This window comes from Drosophila yakuba, chromosome 2R, assembly GCF_016746365.2.
Source record: "Drosophila yakuba strain Tai18E2 chromosome 2R, Prin_Dyak_Tai18E2_2.1, whole genome shotgun sequence".
Taxonomy (NCBI): domain Eukaryota; kingdom Metazoa; phylum Arthropoda; class Insecta; order Diptera; family Drosophilidae; genus Drosophila; species Drosophila yakuba.
The window spans coordinates 12723456-12744426 of record NC_052528.2 but is presented as its reverse complement, the minus strand read 5'-3'; the positions used below and the strand labels follow the sequence as shown (position 1 = coordinate 12744426).

General features: G+C 43.0%; 1 protein-coding gene across 1 annotated transcript in view; it reads right to left on the bottom strand.

Moving 5' to 3' along the window:
• Positions 1-16004, bottom strand: part of LOC6530368 (protein Shroom) — a 44216-nt gene extending 28212 nt beyond the window's left edge. The window contains exons 1-2 of the mRNA XM_015197172.2: positions 15853-16004; positions 8329-8622 (exon numbers count right to left, since the gene is read on the bottom strand). Of these exons, the coding sequence (XP_015052658.1) occupies positions 8329-8535 (207 nt within the window). The 5' untranslated portion in view covers positions 8536-8622; positions 15853-16004. The remainder of the gene's footprint in view (positions 1-8328; positions 8623-15852) is intronic.
• Between the last annotated feature and the right edge of the window lie 4967 nt (positions 16005-20971).

The window sequence follows — 20971 nt, the reverse complement described above, 5'->3', positions numbered from 1 at the left end:
TACTTTGCCTTCGCCGTTTTTTCGGCATTTGGCCCATTTTATTCCTAGAGAAACCTCTCCTCCGTGTCCCAAAACCCATAATTATCGGCAACAGCTGTGCGCCCATGTGAAATCGCTCTGGATGAGCAGCTCCACCAGCTCGAGCAGCACCATAAATCAATGACCAGGGCCCAAGTCCGGGATGGAGATGAAGCCCAGACCCAAGTGGGATCCGCGGATCCAAAGACCAAAACTGGTGCAGTGGGTCACAGCTGGATCTGTTGGATATGTTGGATCTGTTGGAGTGGGATTCTTAATGATTCCGTGCCACGGGCGAAATCAAACTTCCGTCCAAACGCGCGGCGCGTGTTAAATAAATCACTTGATGAATTGTGCTAAGTGCCCGACTTGCGGCCTGCAGGAAAAGCCTAACAAATTGCCTGGGAAACTGCTGGGGAAAGGTGACTGCAGGCAACTGGGCGTATGCGTAATATACGTAAGTCCATTAAATGTATATCAATAAAGAGGAAACCCGTCGGCGAAACCTGTGGCTAAGCTGGCGGGATAAAAGTCACATTACTTAAGAAAGCATTTCTATGTTTGTTCAACTCGATTTCCGTTGGGCTAATTGTTTTTTCCTATTCGTCCAAAAGAAAGATAATGCTTACAGGGGATAAGATTTTAAATGTTAAGGAAACAATTAAATATTCAACTATTAGCGCTTTAGGCATTTGAAAACCAACAACTTGCATTTCCGATTTTAAACGGCACTTTAAATTTATTACTAAAAAATGATGAATGGTTTGTTTTTTAAAAATTTTAAATGATTTAGATAGGCATGAAATAAGTTATATGCAAGTATAAATTCAGGTACTTTCAATTTAAGTAAGCTAAACGCCATGCATTCTAATTGCATTTGATAAAGTTGTGAGTTATTTATGATCCTACAAACAAGACTATCGAGTAGATACTAGATATACTAGATGATACTAGTTGATACTAGATGTAAAGCTGCTTACTACCACTTATTAGAGTTTACCTATTAGAGTTGACTGTACAGAATCTTCACTGTACGGCATTAGTCAGCTCACTTCTGCTTGCATCCAGCAGACTTTGTTTGGAAGTATCGCTGGCTGTCGCCGAAACGCTTGACTCATGCCTCGCAAGAAGGTCAGTTAGTCAGACTGTCAGACGTTTTCTGTCGCGTGATAAAAGACAGCAAGTCGCTGGTCGAAGACGCGAAAGAGACGGCAGCAGGGCCAGAGAAAGAGAGGGAGAGGGGGAACAGAGAGAGAGAGAGAGATTGACAGACGCCCACATGTCTCGTCTCGCAAAAGATGCGGAATTTGCAGCGAGAATGCAGTCAACAGTCAACTGGAGATTTTCGTGTCTCCGTTCAGCCTGGCATTTATTTTGGCCACAATGATTTCGTGAGGAAAATTTGTAAGATTGAGTTTATTTTGTTTGGTTTTTGGCACAGCTATTTTGATTTGCGTTTTCCATTGTCGCTGGCTTTTAATGGCCAACACGAATTTGACTCTTTCCACCGGAGAGTTGGCTGGCCAAAGAAAAGAAATTGCAATCAAAATGCGAGCAAACGTGTCAGTTGCCAACGTGGCCAAGCTTCAGCTTCAGTTTCGGATTCGGATTCGGATTTGGATTCAGATTCACATTCAGCTTCAACCTCTCGGCTTTAGTTTCAACTTCAGTTTCAGCTTCAGTTTGAGCTTGAATCGTGCTGCGATTCGGATTTGAATTTGGCAATTGGCGAGAGCACGAAAAAGACGGAGAAGCCCGCAGGCTTGGAGCATTAGAATTGAATTGCAAAGAGCCCGAAGAGCCGAGTCCTTTCCTCCCCAACCTCTTGGTTCCAGCTTGGCTTGCGTGCTATATTGGCCATTTATCGTCAAATTAAACGCATATCGCTGTCAATCTGCGCCCAAATTGGACACAGTCACAAAACGGCAATGCGAGCCGGGCCAAAAGTGGCCGCACATTGGGTTGAATTATGTGGAATAAATGAAATGGCTGGCTAATCGCTGATAGCATCATGATCGTCTTGTGGTAAGTTGTAACTGCAATTCCATATTTAAATACGAATATATAAATCCATAAGTCTAAGTTCTTCGATCTTCTTTTGATCGTCAGCTACCACATTTCATACACAAAACACAGAAGACTGGAGTATTTGGTTAACCCACTTTCGTGCTAGAAATGTCTCCTTTGAAACCACTGTCCAAAGGCCGGCAGCATGAATACTTATTATGCTCGTTTCCAACGCCGCAGATTGCGTAGCTCTTGGCTTTATAAAATCAAAGTGGCCAGAGAGCTCCGGAGGTCCCGGCGAGCCTCACACTTTTGGGGAAAGTTGGGGAAAGGCGAGGGAGAGGCCAAGGAGGGGGAAACGCCGCGGCGATGACGTCTGCCACTTCGATTTCGACTCCTTTCGCCAGCTGTCAAGTGATCGGACAACCGGGAAACTGGGGAGCTGGCCAACTGGTAAACTGGTCAACTGGCCAACTGGCGGTGAATCCCTTTAAGTGGGCCACCGATGAAAGTGAATCTGCGGTTCATTAGTAATAATTTTTGGCAGCTCGCGGTGGGTGAGTCTCATTAGTGCGAATGAGTTTATGCAATGCAGTGAAATTGAATGGATTTACTGGACATGGAAATGGGCATGGGCATGGGGATCAGGATCCGATGCATCCTTGACCTCAATGGCCGCTTGTGGCGTTAATAACTTTGGCGAAACTGCCCGATCGGCCAATCGGCCGAGAACTGGTAATGGACATGGCATGGCAACTGGTCCGATTCCGATCCGTTGCTATCCACTGGACTGGACTGGCCTGGCCTGGCCTGGCCTGGCCTGGTCTTGTCTGGTCTGGTCCACTGGCATCAACTGGCATCCACTGGCATCGTATCGTATCGTATAGTATCCACTGGTCTGGTATGCCGACATGGCCCGGCTTGGCATGCGGCTAGATTTATGGCCAGTGATAAGTTTCAGGCGTGCAGCAAATAAGAACGAACATGGCCAGCCGAGGAACACAACTCAACCTCAACGGGCCTGGCCAAAAGGAGCCTGCGACAAGAACATATAAATTGCCCAGGCACACAGGAAAAAAAAACAAACTTTTAGACTCAACAATGGATTAAAACTAACACTTTGTTATCGCACTTTAAAAGTACAATTGTTAGATTGTGAGATTCCGTGCGAATCTTTCCAGCAAAACCAAATATCTTGAAAATAAATAGTTTAAAAATGAGAAGCATTATTTGTTTGCAGTGCTCCAAACCCAACTGGTTCTCGAGATGCGGGAGAATGCCAGCTCCAGAAGGTCAGAAGAACACGTACACATATCGCAATTCATATATGCATATATATATATATATATATATATATATATATTTGTCCAGTCTGGCTTGGTTCAGTTTAGTTCGACCAGCGGAGCGCAACCAAAAACTGTGGGGCTAAAGATGAAGTCAAGAGCAGACGGCGAGTTTATGTTGATTCCCATTTTGCGCTTCTTGGACTCACTTTCACACATATGCCAATGGAAAATATTTGCCATAATTAGCCCTGCTGCGAGACCCTTAATTAGCCAAGCCCCACTGGCCAGGCGATGCCCAGATACCAAGATACAAAGATACCACAAAAATCTGAGCAAAAAAGAGTCACCCGGCACAGATCCAATTAGAAAGCCGAAAATCTTTCACTCGGTCACTTTCTGTTTTTCCAGCGTTGAGGATCCGATGCGATCCTCCAGCTGGCTGCCGGATGACAACACACAAAATCGAAATGGCAAATCATGTTTATTTTGGCCAAATTGCAACTGGATCGAAAGGGCAGCTGTCTCTTGAGTTCCAAGTTGCCAGTTGCGAGTTGCGACTCTTGACGAGCTCGAGGCTTCTAAGTTGGCATTAAATTGCGAAGAGTTTCAGTTCGATGGCAAGAATTTCAATGGACTCCACAGCCCGCAGACGTCAGATGGCCACAATGTTTGCGGCCACTTTTGGCCAAAACAGCCACCAGACGAATGAATCTCCGGCAATGGGAACGAGTCTCTTTCGTCTCCGTCACCGTTTCTTGCTGTTGACCTCAAAATTTTCGTGGCTCGAATGTCGCTTTGTCTGCCGCTTTGCTGGAGGAGAAACAAAAGTGAAATTTCTTGCTCGTGTGGGTTCAAGAACTAGCCGAAAAAAAAAAAAACTAAAAAAAAAACACAGCCAGCAGCCAACGGAAAATGAAATCGAAGTTGGCTAAGAGAGCAGAGCAACAACGGCACCTGGCTCAATGCATTTTCACTTGGCTTGTTAATTAATTAAGTCAGTGCTCGCTCATAAAGAAATCTTCATGCCCGATGGCCAGAAGAAGTGCATACAATGTGCTCGGCATTTCCATGTCCGGAACAATGGATTCCCACACCGTATCCGTATTTAAGTCAGCAGCAGCATAGCGACATAGGTGAAATTTTCCATCACATTTTTCCGGCGGGCAGAATGCCACATGAAGGAGTGTTGTTGTGCACCTGTCGCAAGAGCAGCGCAATTATTTGTTATAATTTTCTTCTCTTTCTGCTGAAAAAATGCAAACCATCGACAGCAGAAGGGAAGAAGCCAAAGCTAAAAAGCCGGCGGTTCGAGTTCAAAGACAAGCCAAAACAATTTAACTGGAATCTGGCTAGAATTTAGCGCTGGCAGGCGGCATTGTTGCAGCTTTTTGTTCATGTAGCTGATGTTGCTGCTGTTGCTGTTTATGTTGCTGCCGGACTGTTGGCATTAATTAATTGCAGAGCTGAAGCCTCCTATGTGGCGTGTGGTGTGTGGTGTGTGAGAAAAACAAGTTGAGAGCTGCGGCTGGCGGACTTAGAGAACTAATGAGCGTTTAGAGTCGAGCTGAACTGAGCTGAGCTTGAAGCGTTCGACAGGCATTGGAAATTAAAATGAAATAGAAGACAGGCTGAGGAAACGCCGGCGAACACGATGCTGAGATACGTTTGGAAAGTCTATATAATAGAATCATCTATAAGAACTTGGGAAAATACAATAAATTTCTACCATTAGACTCAATACTTGAAATTTCTATATTATCTAGAATTTAAACTTCTTTCATAAATCCTACAGTACCCACTTGAAACATTTATATGTACGAACATCAAACAAAAAGAAAGCCCCAACGGGGGCGCCAAGTATTGTTCCATAGAAGTAAATCTTTAATATCTTCAGGTTTTAAGCTAAAGCAATCACTTAATGACACCCTAAAGACCACCTCTTTCTATTTATAAATGTAAAGACCCCCGATTCCGCCCAGAGTGCCAACCAAGGAGGCGTAACCCAGACCGCTTAGCCGCCCCTAATTGCGCAACTCAATGGGCTACTTCGGCTGGCGGAGATCTCTTTTGGCGAAATATGTGATCATTTCCGCCGCTAAAAGGAAAGCTCTGCGCGGAAATGAAGCGACGATTAAGGTGCCCCACTGGCTTCAACTTGATCAGCTCACGCTTCGGCTTTAGACCCAACAAACACTTGAACCTTACCAAGGTACATATAAAAAACTATTCCAGTGCAGCGTCAAGTGCTTTGGCTGATTCGACAAAAAAAAAAGAAGCAACAAAACATAAGACCCAAGTGAAGCAAAAAAAACTAAAACTCAAAAAAAAAGCAAAACAGAGGAAAAAATCTTTACATCTATAACCAAAATATTTTTCTTTAGAAATCTGCGCATTCATCTAAAGCAAAGAAGAGGCTGAAGAAGAATGGACAGCGACGACCTTCGTCAAGCCCATTGGAAACAGCCCACTAGCCATAGCCATAGCCATAGCCATTACCTTCTACTTCTATCCATTACCCAGTTGGCCCATTACCATTACAGTTTGTTTTGCCAGAGATTCCGGCACTAACGCTGGGGCGTGGCCACAATTAATTCGATTGCAGCTATAAATAGCCCCAAAGAGATTGCAACGCCCAGCGGCGCGATATAGGTGCGTGGAATGTGGCCTAAAATATATATAACTATAAAAATATCTGAGCCAGACCCCGAAACTAGTTCTAAGCTCGGAGGATCGACGGGGCGTTGTGGTGCGACCACCACCATCAATGGACTGGAGGTACTGAAGTCGGGGAGTACTTCGGAGCCAGCTGGAGAGTCTGGTCTAATAACTGGAACTAAAGCGTGCGCCTCGCCAGTAATTAGCGTTTGCGGAGAAGCTCAAAATGTATGGAGAAATATGAAAAAATAAAACGTTACAAATGGCCGAGAATAAAGCGGTTCAATAACCCGCCAGCCAGCCAGCTAACGTCCATCGTCCATCGATCCGCGAATCGATCCATCTATCGATCGCAGCTTGGCCATTCTCTTTCGACTTCTATGCCAGGCCAGGCCCAAAGGCTATGGAAAATACTAACATATCTTTTGCTATTTTGCACAGCCAAGAGGAACAGCCGCAGTGATGATAACAATCGGCATATGAAGATGAAGATGGGGCCACAATTAAGAATGGAGATGATTAATCAAAAGCCCCCTGCAGACGGAGCTTTCGGTGATAAGGTCAATGCTGTTCCAATTCTCAGCCACATTTCTCCAGCTTCGCCCAGCTATCATCAACACGATCGGCTGCACTGCGAGAAATCGAGGGAAATTGGAACGAAGATTGGGGGTATTACAAAAATTACGAGCGACATCCATATGTTATGTGTTAACAATTTTTAGAATGATAAGAACTCTATATTTTATGTCTGTTGCAAGATTATTTATTACTCCAAGGTGTCCCTGGTTTGTATCAGTGTCCACTGATCATCTACGAGCCATGTTCTTAGCATTCTGCTCCATTCTGTTCACAACCTCTTTTCCCGCCATTGCTCATTTTTCTTCTCGGGTTTCCTCGATTCTTTGTGCCACGCTCGGAGGCAACATTTAATTGATCGGATTCACTTTGATTGATCGGATCGTCGCTGTTGATAATGGTACCGTTAATTTGGTAAATTATTTTGCATTTTAGACGCAACCCAATCCATTTTCCAACGTGTGGCATTCACTGCCACACAGTGGAGCAGTGGAGCATCGATTGGCGGCCAATGGGGGGATTACACAGCGGCCCTGGCTCCAAATAATTCAGTTAAGGTTAATGGGTGACGGGGCAAATCAAATAGAATCGAAACACATATGTAACCCCACATATGTATGTACAGCTCTGTGTCTAATGGAGAATGGGATCATTGGGGGCACGTAAAGGAGAAGTGAAAGACTCCAAAAACATTCTGGGAATTTGGCAGCCACAACGTAATCATTAAAAGTAATTATTCCATTATGCGAGGCACCACAAGATACTCGCCTATAATAAGCGTATAGCCGAGAAAAATACACAAATATGGGCAACTTTCTTTTCAAAGGCCAGCAACGCCAGTACATAAAATAAATTTTAATTATATTTGTTCATGCTTGATTTAATCTATTTAAATGCATATTTTCTGTTTGAAAGTAATACCAGTTTAATGACTTCGCAGGCGGGTAAACCGCTTTATTCTCAGAACCACACCTTGGGCCACATTTCTACAGCTTCCTTATCAAACGCCACATACTTTATTTCATGTGCAGAAAAAAGGCACCAAAACAAGAAGCACTCCACTCATTCATTCATTTGGCATCGAGAAAACCACTTCACACGCAAGTCGACATTCCTACGGCTTCATTCATGGCCACTTGTCCAATTAATAACTCGCATCCTGCGGAGGAGAAAGATGGGGAGTGGTCGGCTGACGATCGATCAACGGATTCCCCCGGATGATCCCCAAAAATAAACAAAACTCTCCAACTCTTCCAGTGGTAAATGTACCGTTCTTCGAACTGAGTGACACAGAGTGGATGCTGGAGGGCATGGCGATGGGGGGTATATACATATGCCTGAAGTAACATATATACGAGTATCGAAAACGAAACTTCCCGGGTTGGGCAATGCAAATGGAGGTCAGGCCCATAATTCAATTAGGAACCTGCAGTGGTCCGAATATCGAACTTCGAATTCCCAGACTTCAAAACCACTGTGCGTGGGTTTCATTTCGCTTCGTTTCATTTGTTTGCTTTTCGATATTGGACGATTTTTGTACGAGCCTTCACTTTTGTTTCGTTTTCTGGCCGAAAGCCGGCTCTTTGGTGGCTGTGACTCAGACCGTGTGCTATTGGAATTCTGAATTCTGCGCGCTTTTGAGGATTTATTAACAAGAATAATAAAAACAAGAAGCACACACAAGTCAGGCGGCCTCAGTCAGAGAAAAGAAAACCGAAACCGGTTGCTTAAAAACGAAAAAAAACCAAACCAAGAAGAAAAATGGATAAAATAGAGAGAGACTTACCTGTACAGAACCGGCGACCGATGCGGAACTGAAGCTGGCATTGCTGTTGCTGCTCCGGCTGCTAGCCCCATTGCTATCCTTGAGCAGGAGCTTCGATACGGAGACCACCGAAATCTTGTTGTTATTCTCCGGCTCCATTTTGGCCAAGTTCTTGGACTCGCCCATTTCGGAGCCGTTTCCGTTTTCCTTGTGATTGCGCATTTTCATTTAGTTTTTCTTTCGCTTATTGCTGACGATCGCTGGCTGTGATTAGAGCTGCCGGATTTTCATTTCAATCTCATCTTTCGGCCACCTCTGAGAAGGGTCAGACAGACAAGGTTTATGAGGTTGATGGTATCAAAGAGTTGTTTATGTTTATTGTATGTTAAAGGTCCGAACGTTTTCAATTGCTAGAATTGCTAGTTTTAGTTATGGCATTCATGTATGTTTAGGGTAAAAGCAAAAGTTTGTTTGACATTATTATTGTTTTTGAGATCCCGTCTTTATTTAAATAATTTATGCAAAACTCCACATTAAACAATTGGCTCTTGGCTATCGCGTTTTGCAACGAGGAATTATTTTGGAGCTTTGAGTTTTTTCTCCTCCTTCTTTTTTTTTTTTGGTTTTTGCTGATGTGATTGTGCGATTAGAGCTGCCCGATTTTCATTTCAATCTCATTTTTCGGCCACCTTTCTGACAAGAGTTATGATGTAAGCGAAAAAAACACGAAATTATATGTGTTAAATTATTTTAATTTGGTCTGGCGACATTTTTCCGTGGCGGCTGGACTCTTGGATCGTTGGATGTTGCTGCTTTGCACTTTTATATCTGTTATCGGGTCCGGTCCGCAACTCGCATCTTTGGAATGCAGTGCAGCCAAACCAGTAAGACGAATCCACATAGACGCCGGCCGAAAGAGACGGCTATATGGCGGCAGAAAGAGACGGGAGGAGCGTGTCCGCGATGGATGAGGAGGGAAAATTGAATCGATTTCTGTTGACTGCGTCCGTAAATATTTGTTGAGTTATTTGGGTTTTTGTGTAATAAGTTGAGCGTATTATGTGTGCGGCAAAACACGAGGAAAAAAAGCAAAAGAAATATATACACATATATATAAAAAAAGTGAACCAGGTTTACATAACATTGACCCACGAGACGCGAGAAAAGTCAAGTCAAGTCGAGACGAGACGATACCAATATGCAGTGAGGCGACGCCGAGGGGCCTAAGCCAATAAACAAGTTTTTGTTGTGCATTTTCAAATGCGATTTGGCGACTGCATTTCGTTTCGTTTCGGTTGGACAGCATATAGCCACATTTAGCATATAGCCTATGGCCTATAGCATATAGCATATAGCATACAGCGTATAGCGAACGGCCCACGCAGTTGGCTCTTTCAAATGTCATCGTTTTCTGTATGGTTTCCATGCAAATTGATGTCCATTAAAGCCGCAGTTGCAGCTGCCACTTCTCGCCCGTAAACTTCGAGTGTTTAATGCATAATTATGAGCTGCTGCTGCGCCGGCCCATAGAACTGGAACTGGAATTGGAACTGCAGAGGCTTCAGCTTCAGTTTCAGCATCGGAAGGCATCGCCATAGCCATAGCCATCGCCATTGCCATTGGTATCGGTATCGAGTAGTGCTCCTACTTGGACTGCCAAGCGGCGACTCCTAGGCTCTGAAAACTGGATTCTGCCAGGCTGTTGACAAACCCAGACACAAAACGAACACTGAGCTACACTGGACGGAAGATAATCCTTTCGTTGCCAGGAATCGAGTTCTTTGCATTTCGAACTGTGAACTGTCTCTCTGACAAATTGCAAATATAACAAGTTTTGTCTTAGTAGTTTCATCATTCATGGGAATCTTGCTTTTAAATGATATAGTAACTTAAAACAACTAATGCTAATGAATTATAAGAAGCTAGGCTAAAGCGTTTTCTTAAGTATTAAATATTCAGTTAAATCAAAATCCTTTCAATATTCATTCTTTTTCGGTCTAACATTAATAAAATTTCTCCCAGTGCACAGTCAGAAGACCTAGGCCCAAGCAAGAAGCCTCCAAAGAGGAAGCCTGTTTTCGGGATGGGGGCAAAGTACCTGGTAGATAAATCTGCTTGTGGCAGTTTCAAAAGTGCAATGACATAGCTAAATGCACTTTCATGCCCCCTGGTACCTCGACTTTCGACTGCGAACTCTTACCAACTAATCGCCAATTGGTTAATTATGGCCTTGGTTAGAATTTTCTATTTTCCGTTGGTCGTTTCGTTCCGAAACTCTTGTCGAAAACTGCGTGATTGCTGTTCAAGTGGCTTTTTGGCCATTCGGCTTTTCGATTTTTCTGCCAGCGAAATTAGACACTTTTGCTGGCCACAAAAATTCCACGTCAAAATGCAAAACGCAAAATGACAAAAAACACAACAAATAATGCGGAAAACATGCAAAATCGGAGTGGCGCCAGCGAAATGAGCACACACACCCCAGCACACGATTGCAGTTCCAATCCCAATACCAAATACCCAATACCCAATAGCAATACCAAGTGCTAGTCGGTTCCCAGTTCCCAGTGCCCAGTTCCAATTCCAGTTAGCAGCTCCCCAGTTCGAGTCCCCAGAACAGGTTTTTATGGCCAGCCAATCGATGGCGAGGTCACAAATGGCTAAAACCCCGCCAAAGCGAAACGCATTGATCTCTATTAGCAATAATATTCGGCAGATCCCGAAGATACAATGCTCAAAGTAAACATTGCATAAATACGGTCTCAACAACATCCTATTTGACGGCTGATATCTTAATCTCCCCAACGAGGATCTCTTGAAAGGACAATAAATCACAGAGATATTGTTTTGGCAACCTTCGGTTCTCTTCTTGAACTGTGACCCCGGTTTCCACTTCAGTTAGCCAACTGAAACTGTTTGCCTATCAGCTTAAATGTATCTGGCGAGTATTAACCGCTGCATAGGTGGTCGGTCGCATTCCGGAGAAGACTGATCCCAGATTGAGTTGCCCGGATATACCTATACCTATACCTGATAGCCAGCGGCATGCAAAGCGGCCCAAAGGTCGTCGTAAATCCAAGTTGTACTCCGCACCATGGTGTCAGCCACTAACAAGCGTAACAAAGCAGCGCAAAGATGAATGGAAACTGTTACCTGCCCGGTTATGTGTTATGATTATGTACCTGGGCGGAGGTGTTGCCTTGGTGGCTTCCAGCGGCACACTTGGAAAAATCCACAAAAAAAAATACAAAAACCGTAATATGTTCCATATTATCAACTAATTTTGAGTATTTAATGTATAACGCTGTGCAGTCTTTTGGTATTTCTGTTTTTGCCTATGTATCTTGTAACTGGTTTATATCCAAATTGAATTTGTAAGTTAACCTTTGTTTATTTCAACTTGTATGCATTGTAGTTTCTTTTAAAGACTTATAAGATTTTTCCATGTGCACTCTCAACACTGTCGACTCATTATAATTTTGTCAATTCTCACACAACTACCTGCTGCAAAAACATTCACACACAGGTGAAGATCGCGCGGCATTCACACTACACACCAAGTCCAAAGCAATGCAAAATTATAGAAGGCGAGGGGTAGGGGGGCGGAAGCAGACGCATAAATTTACAATTAAATGCAATTCGTTCGCTGGATTTCCGCAAAAAAGGGCCTGGCAACATGGGCAATTGCAACCTGCTGCAAGTTCAACGCTTTCTTTAGTGCTCCACCGCGCTTGGCTTGCAGCAAATAACAAAAAGATGGAAAACGAAATGGGAAAAAGATATTCCCAAGCCGCGCTTCTTGGTAGTTGCAAATGTTGAATACACCCACAGCCACAGCTCAAGAAACCCTCGCGAAAATGCCCCATGCAGAGTGAAAGAGCCAGCAGGAGACGGCGTGAAAGAGAGGGAAGGCGCAGATTTGAAACTCATTCTTCTCTGCAGCTCTGCAGCGGCATTTGTTTATGATCCTGTCAACTGAAAACTACCTAAGCAGATCCCGCGATCCCGTCAATTGTTCCACCTTACTTCCGTCGGATCTTGGCTTTCGGCTCTCGTCCTTTGGTTTTCGGATCCCAGAGCCCACATCCTTGATCCCAGATCACAATCTCGCAGCAGGATGCTACTTCTCTCGTTTGGCCGGGGAAGTTGTAATTGGTTTGGTAAATTGCGAAGGTCGTTGGCTTCAGAAACAAGGTCGTTCGTTTCGCTTATCATTTCCACAACAACAGTGAGATGCTGGCCCAAGGTGGAAAGTATCTGCTGTATGGATACAGCAGATACAAATACACACGTACAAGTGGTATGGAGCACAAATATTTGCTTAGCGAATTCCTCGCACTCTATGCAATGGCTGTACACATTTGTAAAAACTTGGAAACCCCACAAATATAAAAATACCATTATAATGTAAGCCCCAGACATGGAAACATGCCTGTAGGATACTGGAATATATCTTAGAAACAACTATTGCTAGCCTGCTTGTATTAACTCAACCTACATAAGATCTGCAAATGATCTGCAATAAAACTAAGCAGTTAGCTCCAAAGATCTTGATGCAGTAGCTTGCTTATTTCCGTGTAGTTTTGGTAGCAAATATGCGCTATGAGTCCAAGAAAATAATCTTTAAAACAACTATTTATGAGCGAACATCTCTGGAAGGCTTATGATATTCACTTTAAGCATGCCTGCAGTCTTAGAAAGTTTGATCGCTTCGTACACAAATGTTGTGGCTTTTACCTCTGGTAAATCTTCACCACCTCACATTCCGTTCTATCTCAAATAATGATGAAATGGCAATTTCTCGGGAAGTTATTTTTCGGACCCGGACTCGGACTCGTTGAATTCCTCTGGTGATGGTGCTCGCCCCTATATCATTGCCACTGTTTATTTGCTTAGCTGGCAAGGCGGTCACAAGCACACACATTCATATTTTTTGCGAAATTTGGGAAAACACTGTGCATGTTGCTTTCCCGAAATTTCAGCTTATTATGTGAGGAATTTACAGCTCCACCGAAACAGATCTGAGTCCAAATTCGCAGATGTAGATGTTTCACTGGCGCTCTGTTTCGGTTACAGTTCCACTGATGTTTGCACTACTTAGTTGTGACAGATAAGATTATAATTAGTCTTAGCCTGGCAAGCCGGTAACAGGGGCCGATAAGATAAAACTCTCCATGGAATGAGGCAACTGGGGGGAAACTGGGAATGTGAAGCAGAAACGGGTTGCCAATGAAGTTGACGACTCGAGAAGGCTGCGAGTGGAAAGCAGATAGAAAAGCCAGTCGTCAAATATGGCAAGGTCGCCTCGCAGCGCATTCCACGGATGTTTTTGTTTGCCTTCCTAATTAAATAGATCATCGGCAAACCAATTGGCGCTCGACACAACACATCTCTATAATTTAATCAATCTTCCAACGGCAAGCACATAAAAGACCCAAAGACAAAACAAATTTTACGCATTTCGAAATGAGTTCAAAACACCCAAAAGCTAAATGTTCGTCACTCAATGCCGCCGAGTGTATTGAACTCGGTCTTTGCTCCACCTCCGCCTTTACCACCAGATCCACCTACCTACCTTCCTGACTGCACGGCGAAAAAATCGGGGTGCGTTTGCCATTGCCCTTAAGTTTTTAGACACCATTTCGAAAATATACCACATGAAAATGTTATTTTATATGTGTTGTTTAAAGTAAAGTTCATTACAGTCCAAGACGATATTCTTAATATTCTTTTAATATATTAAATCGCTATATTTTCAATACTAACTACTATGGACTTTCTTTCTGTGCAGCAAACCCCCCATTCCTCCCACAAATCGCTGGCAAGTTGAGCAAACAAGTTTGCTTTGAAATTCTTGAGTAGTATTTGATGTTGATGCTAAGCGATCCCCCCGGCCCCCTCCTCCTGCCGTCGGGACAGTTGATAAGTCGTCACATGGAAACGACATGGAAACCCTACGCCTGCTCCGAGTTCCTTCCCCCCAGAATGGGACCCGCCCATTCCCAGAGTCGCCGATTAACGCCCACTTTCCCTGGATTGCACTGCAGAACTGTCACCTGGGCGGTGGGGATTTGAATTATTATTATTTCTGCCCCTCCTGCTCTTTATCATCCGTTATCGCTGGCAGAATCTGAATCGGATTTCTTTAGCACTCGAGAATTTGTTTTCTCCTAGCTTTGTGGTCTATGCAAATTTTCCACTGTCTTGGGGCCTCTGCCTCGGTTATTGTTTAGGCCAATTCAGGCCAAACTCTGCATTTAAATTACATTGAATACTTTTTATCATGCCAGTTGGTCGATTAAACGGTAGTCTAATAACTAAGGCAGTTATAAAACCTGTGTCTTGTGTTAAAAATTATTCAAAATAACCCTATTAAACTGGCATCAATATGAAACGTTGAAATTTGTTAGAGCAACTTAAACCATATATGTTATATGTATTAACATGTAATGAACTTCCTTAGCATGCAAGTTCTCCTCTATTAGTAGCACCTTTGTTCGTTTTCTGTATCACTAACCTAATTGTTTCCATTTTTTCTGTAGTTCACTCTACCTGCCTTATCAGCTTTTCAATTGCATTAGTGTTTTCCTAACCTTCTTTGTTCCGAGTTCTAACACTCCTTAATCAAGTCTGGAAGAAAACACCTTCAGTTTCGAGTTCTTTCAATCTTTTTGGTTCATTTGCTTATGTCATTTCTTTGGTGGTCACACGAACCACCATTCAAAGATACATTTGCTGAATGAATTATGTTTCTTACCGAAAATGTGTTTTCTTACGCGGCACCCGTCGAAAATAATCCAAAACATGCACTGCCCGACACCTATTTTTATGGGGGAGGTTGGGGGATTTTCATACGCCAAGTTTTATGGTTAAAGGTGTGGAAATGCAAACGAGATCGGTATGGTTTCGTCTTCTAAACTGACCCATGCCAAATTTGCAGCTGCTTTTCAGCTCCACCTTGTCTATATTCCCGTCTCTCTCTGGCGCTCTTTCTTCCCGACTCTTTCTGCGGCTCCTCACTTGCAGAAGGAAGAAAGAAGAAGCAGAAGAAGGGGCAGAAGTTTTGAAGCGCGGAAAATGGCAAGCGCCAAAAACTGGTTGGAAAATCCCTGCTGTTGGGGGGAAAACTTGTTGAAGCAGTCACGAAAAAAAAATGAGAAGATGCAGAAGAATACGATAAAGATAAAGAAGGAGGAGAATCAGAAACTTCTTGCCACCCGCTAGAAGGCAAAACCATAAGCTCTGTTTTTATGGCGGAAGAATTCTTCTAGCCTTGAAGGTTGATCTTTGTACACGGGTTTTTCATTTTTGTTTATGTTTGCTGAATTTGGTAATTTTTCGGGCGCATTTTTACACGACACCTTTTGTTTTTGTCGCTTTTTATGCCGCTTCGTGCTTTTGGCCACTAATTGTTGTTGCTTGTTTTTTCTCCCCTGCTTTTTACACGAGCTTGAGAGCTGATTAAACTTATTCACAGCATTTTCATTGAGTAGAAACTGCATTTAATTTTTTGTGCATTTTCGGTTGCTTCATTTTTTGTTAACTCACAAGCTAGCACACACACAGACGAGCACGCGGGCATACAGGTACACAGTACACGGACACGAGCCCCGAATCGCGGGGCATGCAACGCTCTGGGTTTCCTTGGGTTTTCCGCTTTTCCTCACGAACTGCACGGTGCGAGAGCCAAAAGAAGACTGAAACTCGCGATCAGGCAAAGCTCGTGTGTCAGTGCCACATGCGTCTCCCAATCGGTCTCTTCTCTCTCGGCGATTGCGAAAATGCCGCAGACCTTTTTGAGCGCACTCCAAGTGCACGACTTTCCTATTACCCTGTTAAATAGGTACACAAAGTGATTGAAGAATTACGCTGAATAAGCGATTTCCCAATTCTTACGGATACTTATTTTATGTATATAAACGATCTTAATTATAATGTGATAAAATGTAAATTTAAATTGCGACTTTTTAAAGAAGTAAATATTTTAAATAGAGCATGCATATGAGAACATCTCATTACTTCGCCAAAAAGTAGACAATGCTTTTTATATACGTCTAATAGCGGTCTTCCTTGTTTATTTAAGAATTGCTCGTTTTTTCTACCATATTTGGTATCACATGACCATTTTTCCGTTCTGTTACATTCCTATTTACCGGTCTATCATACCTTTCATTTTTCAGTTAGGCCACGTAAGCGGCCAGCTGGAAATCAGTCCACCAGAGAGCCGGAGAAAGAGTGTATCTCAGTCTTAAGACACCTCTAAGCTGTTGTTGTTGCAGCTCTACCTGCGAGAGTGTGTGCGTGTGAGAGAGAGAGGTGGGTTAAGACCCAGTGGTAAATTTAGTGCTAAATAATGGGGGTTAGAGCCTCTTATCAAGTAGAGCCAACGCAAACAGGTATATTTGTATTTCGTATTGAAAGTCACTTATCTCAGTGGTAGAGGGAACAGCCGAGAGAGAGTCGGCTCTTTTCGCTCAGAACCTGTTGCCGCTGTCCAGTTCTCATCCATGGAAGGGGGGAAAGTGGGATTGATGGACTTCCAGATGTACAGAGAGCGCGAGAGAAAGAAAGAGAGAGAGATAGGGCCAAGAAGCGAGCCAAGAACCTGTTGCGGCAAAATGGCCTGCAACTTAGCCAAAAACAAAAAAAAAGTGAGCCCGAAAAAGAAAACAAAGGGAATAGGAAGATCGTGTGGCAAGACCGAACAGCCAAAAGAGCCAGCGAATGAGGAAAGCAAGGGAAAACGGCTGATAAGCAAGGCCGTTGCGTCCAGCCTTTCAAAACTGAGTTCTTGAGGACTCCGATTCCGATTCCGAATCTGATTCACTCAAAGTTGATTTATGTTCTGTTTGCACTTTTCATTTTCAGCGCAAGTCGATTTTAATTAAGTGTGTGTGCTCTCAAGAGAACCAGAAGATGTGGCAGAAGACCCAAGACCACCAACGAAGTCGGTGTTTTGAACTTGAACTCCTTACCAAAAAACGATCTTAGAACAATGCGATGTGTTTCTTTGAAAACTGCACGTTTTCGCTTGCAGCTAACAGGAATATTTATTGCCTTTCCTAATTCGTGCAACATTGATATTATAGAGCGTTTTAACAGAAATAGTATTATAGTGACGACTGAAACACTTACTATATATAAGTATATATTTTCTGAAATCATCATTAATTAGTTATCCGAGTGAAAAAATATATATGATTAGTTTTACACCTTAAGCTTTATAAGCATATGTCTAAAATAGACTGCTAAGTTATCATTCAAAAACATGAAACATATTTTTGGACAAAAGTCACAAGAGCTTGATTGATAAAGCGACATATATGATTTTTTTATAAATCGTTTCCCAACAGCACACATTTATTGTATAATAAATCTTCATCGATGGGATAAACTAACTTGATAGATTATGAGTGAAACTAGCAAAAATCTTATTGGTTCCTACCTTTCGGTTGGGTTCAAAGCAAAAGTTATTGAAAAAAAGTTCTAAAAGGTATTTTTCTTTAGAAAATACATCCCTATAATTTAGATTGTAGCAGAGTGATAATTATATATGTAGGTATTTTAAGACATAATTAACGGAAAAACAGTTTAGGTACTGACACATATTTCAAAATATTTGATTATTCGAAAACAAAGCCACGAAAAACTGATAGAAGATAATTTATAACTCTTAGAACCAGGAAGTAGTTCAATTATATTGTAATAGGAAGTAAGAGTTAGACACATAATAAGCTGAACTCCAAGGAAAGAATCTAATTAAATTCGAACTTGAACCCTTTTGGCCAAGTCGAATTGGGCCTCAATCAGTTTATCGGGCTTGACCGAACCGTTAAATCGAAAGCTCTCGCATATCGCACGCAAACCAGGTGCTAATGAGGCATTTTGTTTCTGCTTTTGGCTAATTTATTGTTTACGGCCGTGTTAAGAGAGTGGCGCAGATTTAACGGTAGAAGCGAAAGGTTGGCCCAAACATGCAAATATCACTTCGCCAGAATCCCGAGCCCAGAACAAAGCCCAATCAATGGCTATAGTCTAACCACGATGTTTATTTTCAGACACATCATAGATCTCCATTTCTGTTCTTCTATTTCCGATTGGTTCATTGAACGATTTTAGACGATCTTTTTTTGGGATCTGACCCATCTGCAATCGCATGGTACAACACCTCCCCATCTCTTATCTCCCATTACCTTCACCCATTCCCATTCCCACTACCAATCCGTATTCCCAATCCGCGGTTCGCACCTCCAGTCGTCATTCCCAATTAATCATCGCTTTGGCTTGTTGATCCAATCGCATTTGCTTTGCAAAAGACACAAGAGCGTTACAAACTGGGCAAGTGCGAAAGAGAGGGGGCGAAACACGTTTATGGAGGGGGTGTACACGGTAAAAAGTCGCGGTTTGGCATTAAATATTAGTAAAGTAGATAACACCGATGAGTAATGCAGAGTCTCCTTTTAAAAATAATTTAACCAAAATTTGTTGACAGGCTTGGCTTGCTGAAAGTTTCTGCCTTTTTCCGAGTAAAATGTTTTCTATAAATCATAAAAATATAGAATGCAAGAAAGTGCAAATCGAATTTGTTGATAATAAGTTTACATGGGTGGCTATGACCATAACTATTTGGTATCAACAAGAAGTCGAAATTTCTCCCAGTGCATTCAAAGGGAAGCTTGGAATGTGCCGAGACTATCAATCAATCGGCTCTTGCCCCCTTCCGACCAAATTCGGTCTATTGTCCGGCGGCTGTTACCAAATCCGTAGACCGGCTCGACTTTCCATAGGAAAAGCCCCGAAATCACCCGAAGGTTATCGCTTATCCGGACTCCGATTCCAATTCCGTGGCCAGGTCCGATCTGTTTAAGCATTCAGGTGTGCGGAACGTGTGTGGAACACACCCTCATCGGGTACGGGTACGGGTATGGGGACCCAGATCTCGATGTAGCGATACCTTCACTGGAGACCCATTTAACGTGGGAATCAGAAACCTTCAAGCACCAGGGCCCTTTTGCGAAAAATGAGGCACACAAAGTGTTTTTGCTAGGAGCGGGCCCCAAATGTGAGTTGCATTTCAATTTCAGTGAGCCGATGACGACGTCATCGACTTTTCTGCTCCATATGGCAGCAAATTTGCATTCAGCCATATGTGGTTTTTTTCTCTGGTCGAAGGGGGCATTGAAGGGGAATGCATGGGGGGCATGGCATTTTTAATGTCAGGCAACTGGCCGGCATGCCAAAGGTATTATGACACACATTTCAATTCAATTTTTAGATAAAGATGCGGCTGCAGTTCGTTTTTCTTTCGCTCCCCGAATGTGTGTATTTTTGAAAAAAACGAAAAAAATGCAACAAAGACGAACAGTGGACGGTGGACAGCGGACGATGGACGACATTTGTGTGGCCGGGGCACTGAAGTTCCGCCATTGGCGATGATGTAAACATCAAAAACAGATACAGTCTCCCGACCCATATGTATCTTATGGGTACAGTAAATAGTAGATAAGCGGGGCATACGCTGTAAATAAATCGGGAAATCAATTGGAATTCAACACATAGATTTTAGGAGTTTTATCACTACTTATTCACATCTTCCTAAAACTGAAAAGATATTTATCTAATCCTAAAATGTTTAAGAATCAATAGCAGCAGTGGCACAGCAGCTCCACATATTTTATGCTCTCGTTTGGGCCATAATTCTGCTCTTGGCCAATGACAACTGTGGCGATATGCCTGGGGAAGATTGGGCCGAGATCTTCAGATCGAATCGAACCAGCGGCCGTCCTATAACCTGGTGGCATTTGCTGCGGGCCATGCTGCGGATTGTCAGTTTGTCAGTTAGTCAGTTGGCCAGTCAGGCAGCCAGTCAGTCAGTCAGTTAGCCAGTTCGTCTAATTGGATTTGCGCGCTTGTGCGTAACTATAAATCACACACGAACACAGGCAAAAAAAAGATGGAGCCGTGGAGCAGGGACAACCGGTTTGATTGCCAAGTCACCCGCTCATAGCCAACTGCAGAGATCCCATCGAGCTTTTTTCCTCCTCAACTCAACTATTTGTAAAGTGACCAAAACGGTAACAACAAAAACCACAATAAAGTTGAATGTTGTTGCTGTTGTTCCAGTTCTTGTTTCCCCACAAACAATATAAGGAATATAATTATGCGGCTGCATAAAAACCCAAACGTATCTTCTTACGCAACCCAGAAAATGTGGAAGAGCCGCTTGTAAAATTTACATGGCACAAGGCCCCTTTGCCGGTCGTGTGAAAATTATTAATGGAGCCACTGTCTCCGGACAAGTTCATGTGTCATGTGAGGAAAGTGTTGGGTATACACAACAGCACCAGCACAATGCACCTTCCCGGAATAACTCCATTTCTTGGTTTCTCGGGTTTTAAGCTATGATTTATCTGCCCACCGCCCAAGTTGTAAGCGGATGTTGTAACAACCAGCAATTGCAAATCTAAATGGCCAAGTTCTAGCTAAAAAGTTGTAAATGCCTATGGAAATATCAAGTCAAAGATCAACTCAACCCGATCTGATCCCAAAAAACATGCCATTTGCCGGTGGTCTTCCATCAAGCCCCACATGTGACTTGAACTTGCGCTGAACTTGTAGCTTCCTTCAGCTACTTGAGTTTCAGAAGGAAGGACGTCAGTCGTGGGTA